This window comes from Erpetoichthys calabaricus, chromosome 2, assembly GCF_900747795.2.
Source record: "Erpetoichthys calabaricus chromosome 2, fErpCal1.3, whole genome shotgun sequence".
Classification (NCBI taxonomy): Eukaryota; Metazoa; Chordata; class Cladistia; order Polypteriformes; family Polypteridae; genus Erpetoichthys; species Erpetoichthys calabaricus.
The window spans coordinates 324,484,097-324,501,353 of record NC_041395.2 but is presented as its reverse complement, the minus strand read 5'-3'; the positions used below and the strand labels follow the sequence as shown (position 1 = coordinate 324,501,353).

General features: G+C 40.6%; 1 protein-coding gene across 1 annotated transcript in view; it reads right to left on the bottom strand.

The window, feature by feature from the left end:
- Positions 1-17,257, bottom strand: part of atp6v1ba (ATPase, H+ transporting, lysosomal, V1 subunit B, member a) — a 180,654-nt gene that overhangs the window by 85,840 nt on the left and 77,557 nt on the right. The window contains exons 4-5 of the mRNA XM_028796004.2: positions 10,337-10,430; positions 5,030-5,107 (exon numbers count right to left, since the gene is read on the bottom strand). Coding sequence (XP_028651837.1) covers positions 5,030-5,107; positions 10,337-10,430 — 172 coding nt within the window. The remainder of the gene's footprint in view (positions 1-5,029; positions 5,108-10,336; positions 10,431-17,257) is intronic.

Below are 17,257 nucleotides of genomic sequence, written 5' to 3'. Positions count from 1 at the left end.
AAATTCCAGTGATAATAGCAAGCAAACAGCAATTAAGTGAAATGAGACAGAGCATTATTGCCCTTAGAAGTGTAGGCCTTTCATTCAGAGAAATTCCAAACAAAAAAACAAAAAAAAAATAAAAATCGGAGTGTATGGGAGTACAGCAGTGTCCTACACAATCCAAAGGTAATTGGAAACTGGAAAAAACTCTGATAGGAAGAGATCTGCAGACTCAAAATCACCAGCCAATCAGAAGACAAGTTTCTGAGGGTCACCAGTTTACGTGATCAGCACTTCACAGCACAACAGCTTCAAGCACAGCTTGACAGTGCAGGTGGAAAAAAGCAGGTCTCAGTTTCAACTGTGAAGAGGAGACTTTGTGTTGCAGTTTTGACAGGGTGACTAGCAGCATGAAAGCTACTCCATAAAGGACAAAATAGGGCCTTGAAATACCAGCTATAGACTACTGCAGACTGGAAGAAAGTCTTATGTGCAGATGAATCAAAATTAGAAATCTTCGGTTCGTATGCAGGGTGTTTGAACACCATTGAGTTGGTGAAAGGATGGTTCCTCAAACATGGTGGAAGAAGTGTGATTTTCTGGGGTTTCTTTGGTGGAGGCAGAGTTGGTTACTTGCACGGAGTGACTGGCATTCTGAATCAAAAGGGTTCTCACAGTTTGGCTGTTAAATCAGCAAAAGGTGGCTACTTTGATGAATGAAAAATTTGAATAAAATTTTGTACACTTAATGATTCCTTGTCTTTTTTGCCATTGTTTATTTGTTGTATGCCTTGATTTAATGAATCCTAAAGCCATTAAACCGTGCATTTCCATGAAAACTGAAAAAACGGAGGGGTTATAAAATTTTTGTCCACTAGTGTATAGAAACTACAATGTGATGGTGTGGAGCAGTGCTCACCATTGTTGCCTTAAAGCTTTAGAGTACTGGGTTTAAGTCCCAACTCAAGCAATGTATGGTTTCCCTGTATTTGCAGGGGTTTTTCTTCAAGTGTTCCACTTATATAATAAATTATTCAATGGCTCTAATTTAGACTACTGTGAGAGAGTATGGAAGTGTGTACAATGTCCAGAATCGATATAGGGGATGCCTCAACCCACACATCTCTGAATTTCATTAATCCAGTTCAATACGGGATGGACACAAGCAGTTTTTCTATTATTGAAAATTCAGAACTGAGAAAAAACTAAATTCAATCACAGTGAAATCTAGTAAGCTAGTGAGGCAGTTGTCTTTTGAAATTAGTAAACTCTCACTTTCATTAACATGCATTTTTTTTTTCGAAATGGGCCTTTAAAACTCCAATTTTAAAAACGGGAAAAGGTAATGATAGCATTCATCTTAAAGAAATAGCATAAAGGGTTAATAAATGTGGGGAACCAAATAAAGGTCAAGTGAACAACAAAATGTACACTGAAATATAAGATTTGGTTTAGGAAAAATACTGAGATGGTCAAGTAAATAAAGAATGTACCAAAATAAAGGCTGATGTAATATACAAAATGTACTGAAGTATGACTAAGAAATCAGCAGATGTACTATAAGCAACAAGAATGGACAATTGTTATATGCAAGGGTGGTGGCGCAACTCAAAGGTATAAGAAGAACCAAAAAATAACAGACTTTTATTTTATATAAATCATTTGGGTGTAAACCAATGAACCAACCAGAGTAAAATGTATGCATTGATTGACACTGTAAGTAAACAGTTTATAAAATGAACCACTATTCTTTGTTTCTTTGACCATTCTGAACATGCTGTAATGGACTGCTTTTGAATAATGCTCCCTCCAAGGTATTTTGCAGAGAAGTAATTAAAAGATACAATGAACAGCTTTTCTTCTGCCTGATTACTGAATTGTCCTGTGAGAGGATGTTTCTCTCTTTAATAAGATGTTAAATTTCGACAACAGTGTCCGCATGACATAAAAAGTAATACTGGACAACTTTTTCTAAATTTTCATTCAGTTTACCACAATTATCCAAGCATTTCCAAATTTTTCCAAAATGTTTTGGGAGTATGTGGTACCGGGCCTGCTGTTACTAGCTATTCATTCCCTGTACAACTGGAGCGAAAGCTTGAGTTTACCATTGCCAGCAGTAAGTCACCCTCAATTCTGCTGACTGTGGGACTGGCCATTGCTGCCCTCTGTTGATTCTCTTCATAATTTATAATTCATAAAGAGATATCCAAAGGGGAGGGTTTCAAATTTGGTGACTTCAGGAGCAGATCTTTGCTTTTTGCAGATAATTTGTTCCTGTTGGCCTTGACCTTAGACAAGCAATGGGGCAGATTGCAGCCAAATGCAAAGACGCTGGAGTGAGGTTCATTTCCTTGGAGTCCAAGGTCATGGTTCTCTGCTGGAAAAGAGTGGAGCACCCTCTCCGAGTTGGGGGTGAGGCCTCAATTGGAGGAGTTTAAGTATCTCGGGGTCTTGTTTGTAACGGAAGAAGGGAGCGGGATATCAACAGGTAGATTGCAGCAGTGTCTGCATTCATGAGTACGTTGTATTGGTCAGTCACTGTGAAGAGAAAGCTGAGCCAAAAGGCAAAGCTCTTATTTAATGGTCAATCTATTTAATTACACTCACCCATAGTCATGAGTGGGTAGAGATAAAAAAAAAAAAAAAAAGTAGATCAGGGATACAAGCAGCACAAATTAGTTTCCTTCACAGCATGTCTGAGCTCAACCTTAGAGACAGGACGATGAGAACAGACATTCGGGAGCAGCCTAAAGGAGAGTCACTGCTCCCCACATCGAAAGGAGCCAGTTTAACTGGTTTGGGCACCTGTCCAACCGGGAGGAGACTGGCATCCCTCTGAAGTAGATGGAGGTGGTGGCAGGGTAAAGGGATGTCTGGGCATCTTTGCTTAGAGTGTTGCCCCCATGACTTGGACCCAGATAACTAGCAGAAAATGGATGGGCATTTTAACTCTGAACTGAACTTTAGGAAGGCCAGGACCTTGCACCTTGAGAAAGGACAATTTACCTGCTTTATTGAACAGAATAAAATGCTTTCCCAACACTAGCACAACTACAAAGGTTTCTTTCATAACCAATACACATAATTAAGGATGAACTAAGAGAGTTTCCTATTAGGAGAATAGAGGAATGGCTGCTGAAAATGGGGTTTTGCAGTCATATGTAAATAATCTACATTGTTACCTTGTTTGTCTGTTTCTCTATTTGAGAATCATGCAAAAAACTGCTGAACCGATTTTCATTACATTTTGAATGTGTATTACCATTGGTCCAACTTAAAATATAGGGTACATGGAGTATTGGTGAGATGAGTAGTGATGGAGGAAGGGCAGACCCAAAATCAGTGCCAATGTGGGGACTAAAACCCATCAGGCAGCAGGACAGTGCTGGGGCTGATAGGAGGACATAGTTACCAATATATAACAAAGTTTTGTACCATCCAAAGCGGGATCTCATTTAACTTCAGATGCAGCATTTTCCTCTCAGTAAATTAAGATAATTTTATTATCTCATTGAATTACAATTTTTGTCTAATATCATGTCATTTTGTCTCATTGTTGGTTGTATTTAGCCATGTTGAACTTCCGAAAGACAGTTTTTCCATTTATTTTCATCTGGACCCTTTCCTGAGAAAATAAACAAATCCAATAGGGGTGAACAGTGTTTCCAAACTCTTAAGGAGCAACTTTTAAAATGCCAAAACTCTTTTTTTTTTAAGCTTAGCATCTATGCTGCAAAACCGTATATGAAAGGAAACTTGCTTGTTTCGCTCAACACTACCTGTTATTTTCTGATCTTATACATAAGCAAAGGAGCAAGATTCAACCTGCTGCATGTTGGTCAAAAATGCAGATAGGAATTTCATTGAACTGTGTACACATAACAATAACTCTGAAAAGAAGAGATAACACAATATTATCAAAGCAAAACCTCACAATTTTTTTAAAAAGACAACACTATCATACACCTACATATCATTTCTAAGAATGACAGAGATAAGTTTGGATGAAATAAAATGAAAAGTTTTTCAGTACATACCAAGTCGGTGTGTGCCTTTCCAAATATATCCAATCAACTGAATTTACCACAGGTGGACTCTAGTTAAGCTGCAGAAACATCTCAAGGATGATCAAGGGAAACAGGATGATCCTGAGCTCAATTTTGAGCTTCATGGCAAAGGCTGTGAATACTTATGTACATGTGATTTCTCAGTTTTTTTATTTTTAATAAATTTGCAAAAACCTCAAGTAAACTTTTTTCACGTTGTCATTATGGGGTGTTGTGTGTAGAATTCTGAGGAAAAAAATGAATTTAATCCATTTTGGAATAAGGCTGTAACATAACAAAATGTGGAAAAAGTGAAGCGCTGTGAATACTTTCCGGATGCACTGTATAAACTTTATATACACACACACAGTATATACATTGACCACCTTGAAGACATCATTTTTAAAACACAGTGAAAGAAAATCTATTTTGTATAACCTTTCTTGTGTCGTAATGAAATGTATTTTATCTTGTAGCATTTTTGTAGAATAAACATTTGAAATGTGGTACTTATATACATATACTGTACACATATACACAAAACACAAACTCACACATGTGTGCAAGAGGGTCATCTTGCTGGTTCACCTATAGTAAAGTAGTACCACCCCGGGATGAGAGGGGGTGTTGTCACTAATTGCCTTGTCTCCTTTTCATCAGAGTCTCAAGTATCCGCCCCTTGCGGGCTACGAAGCCAGTGGAGCCCCACCTCTTCTGGTCTGCCCAGTATAAAATGGAAGACATTCCCAGAAGGTGGTGTCTCTTTTCGGTGCTGATCTCGATAATGTGCAGACCAAGACTAGCGCTTGTTGTCAACCGACTGCTAAAGGGAAACTGTACCTCACAAACAGCGCATTCAAGCACATCCTTTTTGTTTTCCTTTCATTTCTAGTTCAAATTAAACAATTTTGGCCATTTGGCACCCCAAGTATTTGGCTTTTGCCCTGCTACCAACACATACATACATACATATTTTTAGGTATTTTATTTTTATTTACCCATTATATCCAGATAATCTTCGGCAAGTACAATAGGCCCTCTATCAATGGGCTTCCCAGAACCATTGAAAATACGACCTATAAAGTAAAGGAATAAACAATTTAAATATTAAATAGTGTTTTTCATAAAGAAACAAGAAAGAACTTTGTAAAAGTGAAAATCATTATTCAGTCCAGATTAATTTGAATTTGGGAGAAAGACTATTCTAAAAATGTACAAAATATAAGCCAGTAAACTGTGCTAATAATTATATTTTAAATTAACAAATTATCAAGCTTCATTCATCACTCGATATTGTCAAATACCTCTTCTAAAGGGTGCAAGTTATACTTGAGCTAATTTAATGGATAGACGTTCAGATAACTGGGGAGAAAATGTAGAAGAAAAAGAAACAAGGGATTTACTTATTTTCCAACATTATTTAAGTATGACTCATAATTTGCATCAAGTTATTCATATCTCACTTATAAATTTTGAGGCGAGTTACCCATTATCAACCAAACTGTTCAGATGCCTGTTGACGATAAATCTGATCACAAAACGCTTCAAAGCTCCTTAAGATGTTCTCCCCTCCATATCCTTTTGTTACCTACTCTGGACTAAGTGAGCTTTTGTCTTGTGGCTCAAGAAAATAAAATACAGAATTATATGTTATCAAAAACAAAGAAACATGCTGCTAGTGCTGGTATTCAGACTTAAGATATTAATATTTTGTTGAGTCACCTTTCCCCCCCATCAAACAGCTTTAACCATTTTAGCAAAGGTTTCCAACAGTTTAGGTCACTGTTCGGGAGTGGTTTTTGCCCATTCCCTTTAACAGAATTATTCAGGCTCAATCAAGTTTCTAAGACAATGCCAGCAAACCCCACATTCCGAATCAAGCAACAGATTCTCAAGATTCTAGTTGAGCTACCCAGACAATTCACCTTTTTTACTCTTGAACTACACATAAATTTGTCCCTGTGCTTGTTGATTATTGTGCTGCTAAAACCGATGTCATATTACACAAGTTTTTGTTGCAAGCCAATAATCCAGCGCACTCGACTTCACCTAATTTTCTCACATTCCGTAGCATGCTGCCTGACAGACATGCTGTTTGAAAAGTTAACAACTGCTCCCATCTGGCTTCTGGGAGCTCTTGAACCTGATACCGTCGGTAATGTAACCGGATGAGCCAGAGAGTGAGGATACAACGTAAAAAGGAGATGGTGCAAAAAGGTGCACAGTGCTTTTATTAAAACAACAAAACCAGTGTCCAAAATGGTGCAGTGATTCAAACATCATTAAATAAATAATCCAGAAAAAGATAAAAATACCAAACATTTAAAACCAGGTTAAAACACGAGCATAAAAACCTGCAGCAGTCATTGGGGTCACACCAGCCAAGCACAGCTCCTTCCCAGTCTCTCCAGCTCACCAAAGGCATGCTCAGAGGGAGAGACATCAGGCACCGCTGTCCTCACACTACCGACCCCCATTCTTGGCTGCCTCCGTCGGCGTCTGCCAGACCGTTCAGGGTCGGTTGTCCTCCCATCTTCCTTCTTGAACTCGTAGTCGTCCCTCAGATCCCTAGGGCAGACTCCTCCACAATTGTACCCACTCTCCCATTCAGTGGGCACGATCCATCCCTTGAGCGCCGATCCTTCGCTCTGTCCGGAACCCCTAACCGCACTGACCTCTCTTTTACAACTGGCTGGCTGGTTCGTCCACTTTCATTCTCCCCAATGCTGCTCACTCGCTCTCCAAGCCTTTTTTCCTTTCTTTTACAGTCTCCCCTCCGCACTTGCCACTTCTCCTATTTATAATGGGGACGTGGCACAGGTGTGGCAATTAGCAGCTCCCAGCATCAATTACGAATACAGATGATTCCTCAGCTGTGCACTTAAACAAGGAAACGCTCACATCACGCAGCATCTGAGAACCGCTCCCGCCACACTACCACGCCTCCTCTTTAAATCGCGAATACAGCAATTATTATTTAAAACTAGCCTTTTCTACTAAGTCGTGGACCCGCTATGTCACAATCCCTGCTCTTTAACTCTTTTTTCCATTCTGTTATGGTGTGTAAAATACGAGACATCACACAGATGAGATTCTTTTCTGTTTGTGAGGTTTAAAACATGTGTGTTCCTTACTCCGTTGCTACACTGCATTGCATTTTGGGATGAGCATTCTTTGCTTAATTTGGCTGTCAGCCTACCTGCATATGCAGCCCACCCTTTTGACTAACGAGAAAATCAAAAACGTTTGATTGTATCCTAGCCAGTCACAGACTAGTTGGACAATCGGCTTCGACGACTGCCTCCGACAGGCTAAGATTATGTAAATGAAGGTTATCACTCAAAATTGCTGGAAAAGTTATCTAATGTGACACAGGCATGAAAGGTGAATCTTCTCCCAGAAAAGAAACCCCCCCCCCCCTACTTTTCAGTATTTTCTGGTACAGATTTCCATCTATATCAAATCAGTTGCTCATCAGTCTGATGTGAAGCAACTCCACAGTATGACAATGCTGTTGTACCAAAGGGTTGGGCATTCATTTTCTATTATATATGCTCACTGAGAAAAATTATTAGGGACATCCATGCAATTATCTAATCAGCCAATCATATACCTGCAGCACAATATTCACAGGGTGGCACGGTGGCGCAGTGGTAGCGCTGCTGCCTCACAGTTAGGAGACCCGGGTTCGCTTCCCGGGTCCTCCCTGCGTGGAGTTTGCATGTTCTCCCCGTGTCTGCTTGGGTTTCCTCCGGGCGCTCCGGTTTCCTCCCACAGTCCAAAGACATGCAGGTTAGGTGGATTGGTGATTCTAAATTGGCCCTAGTGTGTGCTTGGTGTGTGGGTGTGTTTGTGTGTGTCCTGCGGTGGGTTGGCACCCTGCCCAGGATTGGTTCCCTGCCTTGTGCCCTGTGTTGGTTGGGATTGGCTCCAGCAGACCCCCATGACCCTGTGTTCGGATTCAGTGGGTTGGAAAATGGATGGATGGACAATATTCACATTGAACACCACAATGGGGAACAAAATGTAATATCAGTTATTTAGACTGTGGCATAATTGTTGGTGCCAGGCAGACTGGCTTGAGTATTTCTGCACATGCTGATCTCTTGGGATTTTCAAGCACAAGTGTCTAGCATTTACTCAGAAAGGTGTAAAGAAAAAAAAAGAAGGAAAAAAAAAATACAGAAATTCCTTGTTGATGAGAGAGATAAAAGAAGAATTGCCAGACTGGTTCAAGGTGACAGAATATCTACTCTAACTCACATAACCACTCTCTACAACTGCAGCAGAAAAGAATCTTAAAATGCACAACATGCTGGAGACTAACGTGGATGGATTACAACAGAGGTTCTAATCATTCCAGGAAAAAGCAGAAAGCAGAGGCTGCAGTGATCACAGGCTCATAAAAATTGAACAGCTAAAGTCTGGTAAAATGTAGTCTGGTCCAATGAAGCGTAATTTCTGTTGAGGCAATCAGCTGGAAGGATCAGAATTTGGCAGCAATGCCATTAATCGATTCAACCAACCTACCTTGCATCAACAGTCCAGGTTGTTGGCGGTAGTGGTGTAATGGTGTGGGGAAAGTTTTGTTGGCACACTTTGGGCCCATTAATACCAATCAATCATGGGTTTTAATGCTAGGTCCTATTTTAGTATTGTTACGGATAATGTGCATCCGGTCATGGCCACAATTTACCCATCTTCTAATGGCTATTTCCAGCACCATGTCAAAAAATCTGTCAAAAAGTAATCTCAAGCTGCTTTAAAGAACATAACAATGAGTCCAGTGTTATTCAGTGGTCTTCCCAGTACCTGGATCTGAATCCAAATAAACATCTTTGTAATGTGGTGGAATGACTGATTCGCAGCATGAATGTGCAGCCAACAAATCTGCCGAAACTGCATGAAGCAATCAAGTCAGCATGGACCAGACTCTCAAACAAATGCTCCCTACATCTTATGCCACAAAGATTTGAGGATGTTTAGTCAGCATGGATGTCAGAGGGTAGTATTCCTAATCATTTGCTCAATGGGGTCATAGCACTTTGAATATTTAACAAAAAAAGCAAAAAATTTTAGAGACATCTGACCAAAAGACCTTTCCCGAGATGTAGTTGTTTCACTTTGGAGTTTTCCAAAAACAAAAGAAAAGCCTTAAAGTGGGATCTTTTTTGAGTAACTGTTTCCTTCTTGCTGTATTTCTATATATGCCAAATTATACAGAATCCACAGTGCAGCAGAATGTGTTCTCTTTACTCCACTTAATTGTGTTATTGCAAACCTCTCTCTGGTTTCCCCTCACAGGTCATCGCCGATGCTGAGCAGACACTTTCTGCACAATGAGACGCTAAATCCTTTTCTTGATTATTGAGCCAACCATTTCCATAGAATGTTCTTTAGTCTTAGTTTACAAACCTTTCTTTTTGATTCACTGTGTAACTGGAAAGACCAAAACAGATGAAGTTTTATCTAAAAAATGTGGCACTGGCAAAATTATATCCTTATTTGGGTAATTTAAGTGCCCAGAGCACAAGCAGCTAAATATTTTGTAAGCAGCAGATTTGTTTTTTGAGATAGCATATCTTTCTTCTGTGCATAACTTTTTTTTTTATTTGGCACAGGAGTTTGAAACTCGGTTAAAAAGTGTTTGATATATTTGGGATGTATTTATTTCAATACCAATAGTTTTAATGGAGAAATACTGTTTTTTCCAAAAAATATTTAATAGGTTTTTAAAGCCTGAGAGGGGTCATGGACAATTTCTCTGTGTACAATTTTCCACATCCTGGATTTCAATAGATAGGATTAATCTCATCTGTTCAGTCTCACTCAGAAGTTAAGAAGTTTCATACTGTGTTCAAAATATTTAAATTACTGATAATTTTTTGTAACCTGTAAGGAACCCCTGTACTGCTTATGCTGTTGTGATCTGTGGCCTTATGCTTTTAAGACGGCAGAACGTCATCAGAAGTAGAAAAACTTTTTCATTTTGTTGGGTTCAAGGGTGGCTTACCAAAACCAATTCTGAGAGTTTAGGCATGTTTAAGCAGATTATTTTCCTTTTGCTGGTGTACAGTATTACATGAAAATGAGATTATAAAACGGATTGCAGGAGGGAATCATATTCAGCACAATTTAAGTAAATGAAGGATATCTTCCATAGTAACTTCTCCTAAGTCTTTAGAAAATAACAATCTGGCACTATAAACTGCAACTGATAATTGGGAATATTTTCAGCTTTGGCAGCCAAAAGCCAAGCCTGACAAACCACTTTGAAAAGCTAGTGTTGGGCCCTGTCAACTTACCCAGCATGTCCTCAGAAACTGGTGTGCGAAGAATGTCACCTGTAAACTCACAAGCTGTTTTTTTTGCATCAATTCCAGATGTCCCTTCGAAAACCTGGAGAAGAATTAAATAATCATATAAAAGCATCAATGTTTGGCTGGACAGAACTGTTGGAACAGTACAAACATAAAAAACACACACACACACACACACACATACATACATACAAAAAAGTTTGGGAACCACTTTCAGCCTGCATAATAATTTACTCTCCTTTCAACAAAAAAAGACAACAGTGGTATGTCTTTCATTTCCTAGGAACATCTGAGTACTTGGGTGTTTTCTGAACAAAGATTTTTAGTGAAGCAGTATTTAGTTGTATGAAATTAAATCAAATGTGAAAAACTGGATGTGCACAAATGTGGGTCTCCTTGTCATTTTGCTGACTTGAATGCATGTCACTGCTCAATGCTGATTACTTACAACACCAAATTGGTTGGATTAGCTCCTTAAGCCTTGAACTTCATAGACAGGTGAGTCCAATCATGAGATATAAAGGTATTTAAGGTGGTCAATTGCAAGTTGTGCTTCCTTTTGACTCTCCTCTAAAGAGTGACAGCATGGGATCCTCAAAGCACTCTCAAAACATTTGAAAACAAAGATTGTTCAGTCTCATGGTTTAAGGGAAGGCTACAAAAAGCTATCTCAGAGGTTTAAACTGTCAGTTTCAACTGTAAGGAATGAAATCAGGAAATGGAAGGCCACATGCACAGTTGCTGTTAAACCCAGCAGGTCTGGCAGGCCAAGAAAAAAACAGGAGCGGCTTATGAGCAGGATTATGAGAATAGTTACAGACAACCCACAGATCACCTCCAAAGACCTGCAAGAACATCTTGCTGCAGATGATGTATCTATCTGTACATCGCTCTACAATTCAGCACAATTTGGACAAAAAACATCTGTATGGCAGGGTGATGAGAAAGAAATCCTTTCTGCACTCACGCCACAAACAGAGTCGCTTGTTGTATGCAAATGCTCAGTTAGACAAGCCAGATTCATTTTGGAACAAAGCGCTTTGGACTGATGAGACAAAAATTGAGTTATTTGGTGATAACAAGAAGCGCTTTGCATGGTGGAAGAAGAACACCGCATTCCAAGAAAAACACCTGCTACCTACTGTCAAATTTGGTGGAGGTTCCATCATGCTGTGGGGCTGTGTGGCTAGTTCAAGGACTGGGGCCCTTGTTAAAGTCGAGGGTCAGATGAATTCAACCCAATATCAACAAATTCTTCAGGATAATGTTCAAGCATCAGTCACAAAGTTGAAATTACGCAGGGGTTGGATATTCCAACAAGACAGTGACCCAAAACACAGTCTGAAATCTACAAAGGCATTCATGCAGAGGGAGAAGTACAATGTTCTGGAATGGCCGTCACAGTCCCCTGACTTGAATATCATGGAAAATCTATGGGATGATGTGAAGCAGGCTGTCCATGCTCAGCAGCCATCAAATTGAACTGGAGAGATTTTGTATGGAAGAATGGTCAGAAATACGTCCATCCAGAATCCAGACACTCCTCAAAGGCTATAGGAGGACAATGTCTAGCTGCTGTTATATTTGCAAAAGGAGGCTCAACTAAGTATTCATGTAAAATCTCTGTTGGTCTGCCCAAATTTATGCACCTGTCTAATTTTGTTATGATGCATATTGCATATTTTCTGTTAATCCAATGAACTTAATGTCACTGCTGAAATACTACTGTTTCCATAAGGCATGTCAGATATTAAAAGGAAGTTGCTACTTCGAAAGCTCAGCCAATGATAAACAAAAATCCAAAGAATTAAGAGAGGTTCCCAAACTTTTTCATATGACTGTATATATACATACATACACACATAAACTAGTGCTGTGCGGTATGACCAAAACTCTGTATCACGGTATTTTTCAAAATTATACCGGTTTCACGGTATTCAACAGTTTTTTTTTCCCATGCATGAGTGGATGTTAACCACATTTTCCACTGCAATTACTGCAGTAGACTGGCTAAGAATAACCTATTCCACTGTCATGAGAATTGTACAAAAAAAACATTTTAATGTGCACACAAATTTTAATACAGGTTTGCATGGCCCCATAAAGTGGGGCACTAATGAAGAGAACGAATCACATTGCATGACAGTTGCAGTCAAAATATAGAACCTTTTTATTGAACAAATTTTGCAAACAACAAACTAAAATTTTGACAGGATATTGTCAACCATCCAAAGAGGTTGTCAAAAGTTTTATTGCACTGAACATGTCTTGGAAAAGGAATAAATAGTAAATATTTTTTGTAAACCAACTACACTTTCTGTTAATGTTAACAATCTCTGTCCACTGACACGTTAAACAACTTTACCATCATTAAACTACATAATATTTAAACTAATAAATAATAATAAAATAAATAATAGTGCAACTTCCAGTAATAATACTATTACTTCAAAACGTCAAGCCCAGGTACATTACACAGTATTCACCAAATAAAAATAAAATAAAATAAAACAAGTGCAACTTGGTGATGACATCTTTACCAATTGAACCGTCATTAAGGCAAATTGCATTAATATGGACCTTGCTTCAAACTAAGCTATATGCATAAATAATAAAACTGCAACTTGCATTTATAATGCTATTTGTGGTATAGTGGGTCCGCAGCTTAAAAAAAAAAAAAATGGTCCGATTGGGGGCGATTGCGGGGAGTTGATGAGGTGATTGGGGCGAGTCGCACCCGATCGTTCTCAGTTGCTTCATCGGCTTACTGCGGCGTGTGAATAAGGCTCTGCGCCCACGGAGACATAGATTTATGGGCCGGCAGGATAGGGGGAAGGCAAAAAGAAAAGATAGAACACAAGTAGGTTAAAGAAGGGAAAAGGCAGTCATGGGAGACGATCCATACACCAGGAAGGTGAAGGCAGGACGAGTTGGGGCTCTGTGATAGAGCGCAGGCTGAGGCGATCTAGGGGCTGGTTCACCCCACTGACTAAACGTGTAGAGTGGGGCGAGCGAAATGTAAGACTTCCCAATGGATCTGAGGAGCGACTGTGTGAGCGCGAAGGAAGACGAGAGGTGTGCCAACCTCGGACGATCTGGCTGCGCAGTGTGGTGGCAGCCAAAACAGAGGTTGGCAGAAAGCAGTTTGTGCTGCAAAGGCTCTGCCAGCATTGCCAGTGAAGGGTGAGCAGTGGAGACAGAAGGTGGTGTGCTGCGATCAGGCGAGGAGAGAAACTGCATTTTAACAGATTTATTTATTATGGATTTTATCCCCACGTTTCACTGGCTTTATGGATTTGCTATTTATTTGGGTACTGTATTTTTCTGAACACTGCACAACAGACACTTTTGGTTTAACTTTGACTGTTTTTAACAAAAGCACTTGAGCACTTTTCACCATCCCCTGGCTTCAATGAGATTTCTCAGCTCATCTCGGTCATAACTATCGATGGTGTTGGTTCAACAGACACCCATGTGGGAAGAGGGAGTCTGTAGGGGACCGGCATCGTCACACTATTACACAGTAACCAGGCACATTACACAGTACTGAAATAAAATAAAACAAGTACAAGTTGGCATGCAGTATTACCCAGTAGTACAGAAACAGTATTCACACATTTGAACATAATGGTCCACATCCGACCTTTTAAAACCAAAATATCTCCAGACAACAGACACGGCTCCTTTTTTCGGCAAAAGTTCTTCTGTATCATCATGTTCAACTTAATCGTCTGCTACAGCTTCTGTTTAGGAACGTTCTCTGTCCATTTTCAACGCTCAATACCTCCACTAACGCATGTACTCCGTTGGATGCGCGTTTAGCGGTGCAGCAGTGAAAAAGGTCCCTCAAACAGTTTTCTGCTATGCCACGTTCCGAACGTTGTTTAGCCTATTTAAACCGGTGTTCCGGTATAAGCAAAATACATATCATAATATATATTGTCACAGGTGGCTCGGTCAGACGGGCACGGAACCCGCGGAGGGGGTGCCGAACAGGTAAGTCGTGGGGTGCCAGTCAGAGGGGGGAGTGCTGCCAGTGCACGGCACAGAGGGACGCCAGGTGGTGGTGTCCAGGCAGCGTCTCCGCCCATGTTTCTGCGTGTGTTGCAGGAGCAGACCCTGGACAAACAGTAGGACCCACTTCGAGGATGAGCTGCCCTCGCGGGATGAGTCGCTCCGACCGATGTGTCTTCGCTGGCGGTGGGGTACTGTCACAGGTGGCTGGGGGTGGGGGCACCCGGCCAGGACGCCCCTGTGGACCGGAAGAGTGCTTATGCCTGCCTCAGACCACGTGAGGGCGACCACCAAGGTTGCTATGGGGACCACGGGTGCAGAGCTTTAAAGCTCAACCCTGTAGGGACCCATGGTCACCACCAGGGGGTGCCCCGATGCCTTGGGAGCCCTGGACCTCAGCACTTCCGCCACACCAGGAAGTGCTGGGGGAAAGAGAAGCAGGGACACCCGGAGTGCTTCTGGGTACGCAGCCGGAACTTCCGCCACACTGGGGAGTGCCGGTGGAAGATTGCCGGGAAGCACCTGGAGTACATCCGGGTGCATATAAAAGGGGCCGCCTCCCTTCATACGGGGGACTAGAGTCACGGGGATGAAGGGCGAGTTCTCTGGAGGAGGCAAGGAGGCGGCCTGAAGAGAAGGCATTGTGTGTGTTGGCCAGGACTTTGGGGACTGTGGCACTTTTGTAAATAATGGAGCACTTTAATAAACGTGTCTGCCTGTCTGTGTCCGAGTCTTGTTCCACAATATTATATATACAGTGGTGTGAAAAACTATTTGCCCCCTTCCTGATTTCTTATTCTTTTGCATGTTTGTCACACAAAATGTTTCTGATCATCAAACACATTTAACCATTAGTCAAATATAACACAAGTAAACACAAAATGCAGTTTGTAAATGGTGGTTTTTATTATTTAGGGAGAAAAAAAAATCCAAACCTACATGGCCCTGTGTGAAAAAGTAATTGCCCCCTGAACCTAATAACTGGTTGGGCCACCCTTAGCAGCAATAACTGCAATCAAGCGTTTGCGATAACTTGCAATGAGTCTTTTACAGCGCTCTGGAGGAATTTTGGCCCACTCATCTTTGCAAAATTGTTGTAATTCAGCTTTATTTGAGGGTTTTCTAGCATAAACCGCCTTTTTAAGGTCATGCCATAGCATCTCAATTGGATTCAGGTCAGGACTTTGACTAGGCCACTCCAAAGTCTTCATTTTGTTTTTCTTCAGCCATTCAGAGGTGGATTTGCTGGTGTGTTTTGGGTCATTGTCCTGTTGCAGCACCCAAGATCGCTTCAGCTTGAGTTGACGAACAGATGGCCGGACATTCTCCTTCAGGATTTTTTGGTAGACAGTAGAATTCATGGTTCCATCTATCACAGCAAGCCTTCCAGGTCCTGAAGCAGCAAAACAACCCCAGACCATCACACTACCACCACCATATTTTACTGTTGGTATGATGTTCTTTTTCTGAAATGCTGTGTTCCTTTTACGCCAGATGTACCGGGACATTTGCCTTCCAAAAAGTTCAACTTTTGTCTCATCAGTCCACAAGGTATTTTCCCAAAAGTCTTGGCAATCATTGAGATGTTTCTTAGCAAAATTGAGACGAGTCCTAATGTTCTTTTTGCTTAACAGTGGTTTGCGTCTTGGAAATCTGCCATGCAGGCCGTTTTTGCCCAGTCTCTTTCTTATGGTAGAGTCGTGAACACTGACCTTAATTGAGGCAAGTGAGGCCTGCAGTTCTTTAGACGTTGTCCTGGGGTCTTTTGTGACCTCTCGGATGAGTCGTCTCTGCGCTCTTGGGGAAATTTTGGTCGGCCGGCCACTCCTGGGAAGGTTCACCACTGTTCCATGTTTTTGCCATTTGTGGATAATGGCTCTCACTGTGGTTCGCTGGAGTCCCAAAGCTTTAGAAATGGCTTTATAACCTTTACCAGACTGATAGATCTCAATTACTTCTGTTCTCATTTGTTCCTGAATTTCTTTGGATCTTGGCATGATGTCTAGCTTTTGAGGTGCTTTTGGTCTACTTCTCTGTGTCAGGCAGCTCCTATTTAAGTGATTTCTTGATTGAAACAGGTGTGGCAGTAATCAGGCCTGGGGGTGGCTACGGAAATTGAACTCAGGTGTGATACACCACAGTTAGGTTATTTTTTAACAAGGGGGGCAATTACTTTTTCACACAGGGCCATGTAGGTTTGGATTTTTTTTCTCCCTAAATAATAAAAACCATCATTTAAAAACTGCATTTTGTGTTTACTTGTGTTATATTTGACTAATGGTTAAATGTGTTTGATGATCAGAAACATTTTGTGTGACAAACATGCAAAAGAATAAGAAATCAGGAAGGGGGAAAATAGTTTTTCACACCACTGTATGTATATATGTATATATATATATATATATACATATATATATATATACTAGCCATGTGCGCCCAACTACGTTGCGCATGTTAAAGTTGTCTGTGAAGGGCTCCCTGTTTAAACGCGGCTGCCAGTCATGAACTGGGCCCTTTGTCACACAGCATTATGATTTTTTATAACGGAAACAAAATTACAAAACAAAACCCTTGGACATTGACTCGATAGGAACAGCCTACTCGGAATTACTGTCCGAATAGTAATTACAGTGGTGTGAAAAACTATTTGCCCCCTTCCTGATTTCTTATTCTTTTGCATGTTTGTCACACAAAATGTTTCTGATCATCAAACACATTTAACCATTAGTCAAATATAACACAAGTAAACACAAAATGCAGTTTGTAAATTGTGGTTTTTATTATTTAGGGAGAAAAAAAATCCAAACCTACATGGCCCTGTGTGAAAAAGTAATTGCCCCCCTTGTTAAAAAATAACCTAACTGTGGTGTATCACACCTGAGTTCAATTTCC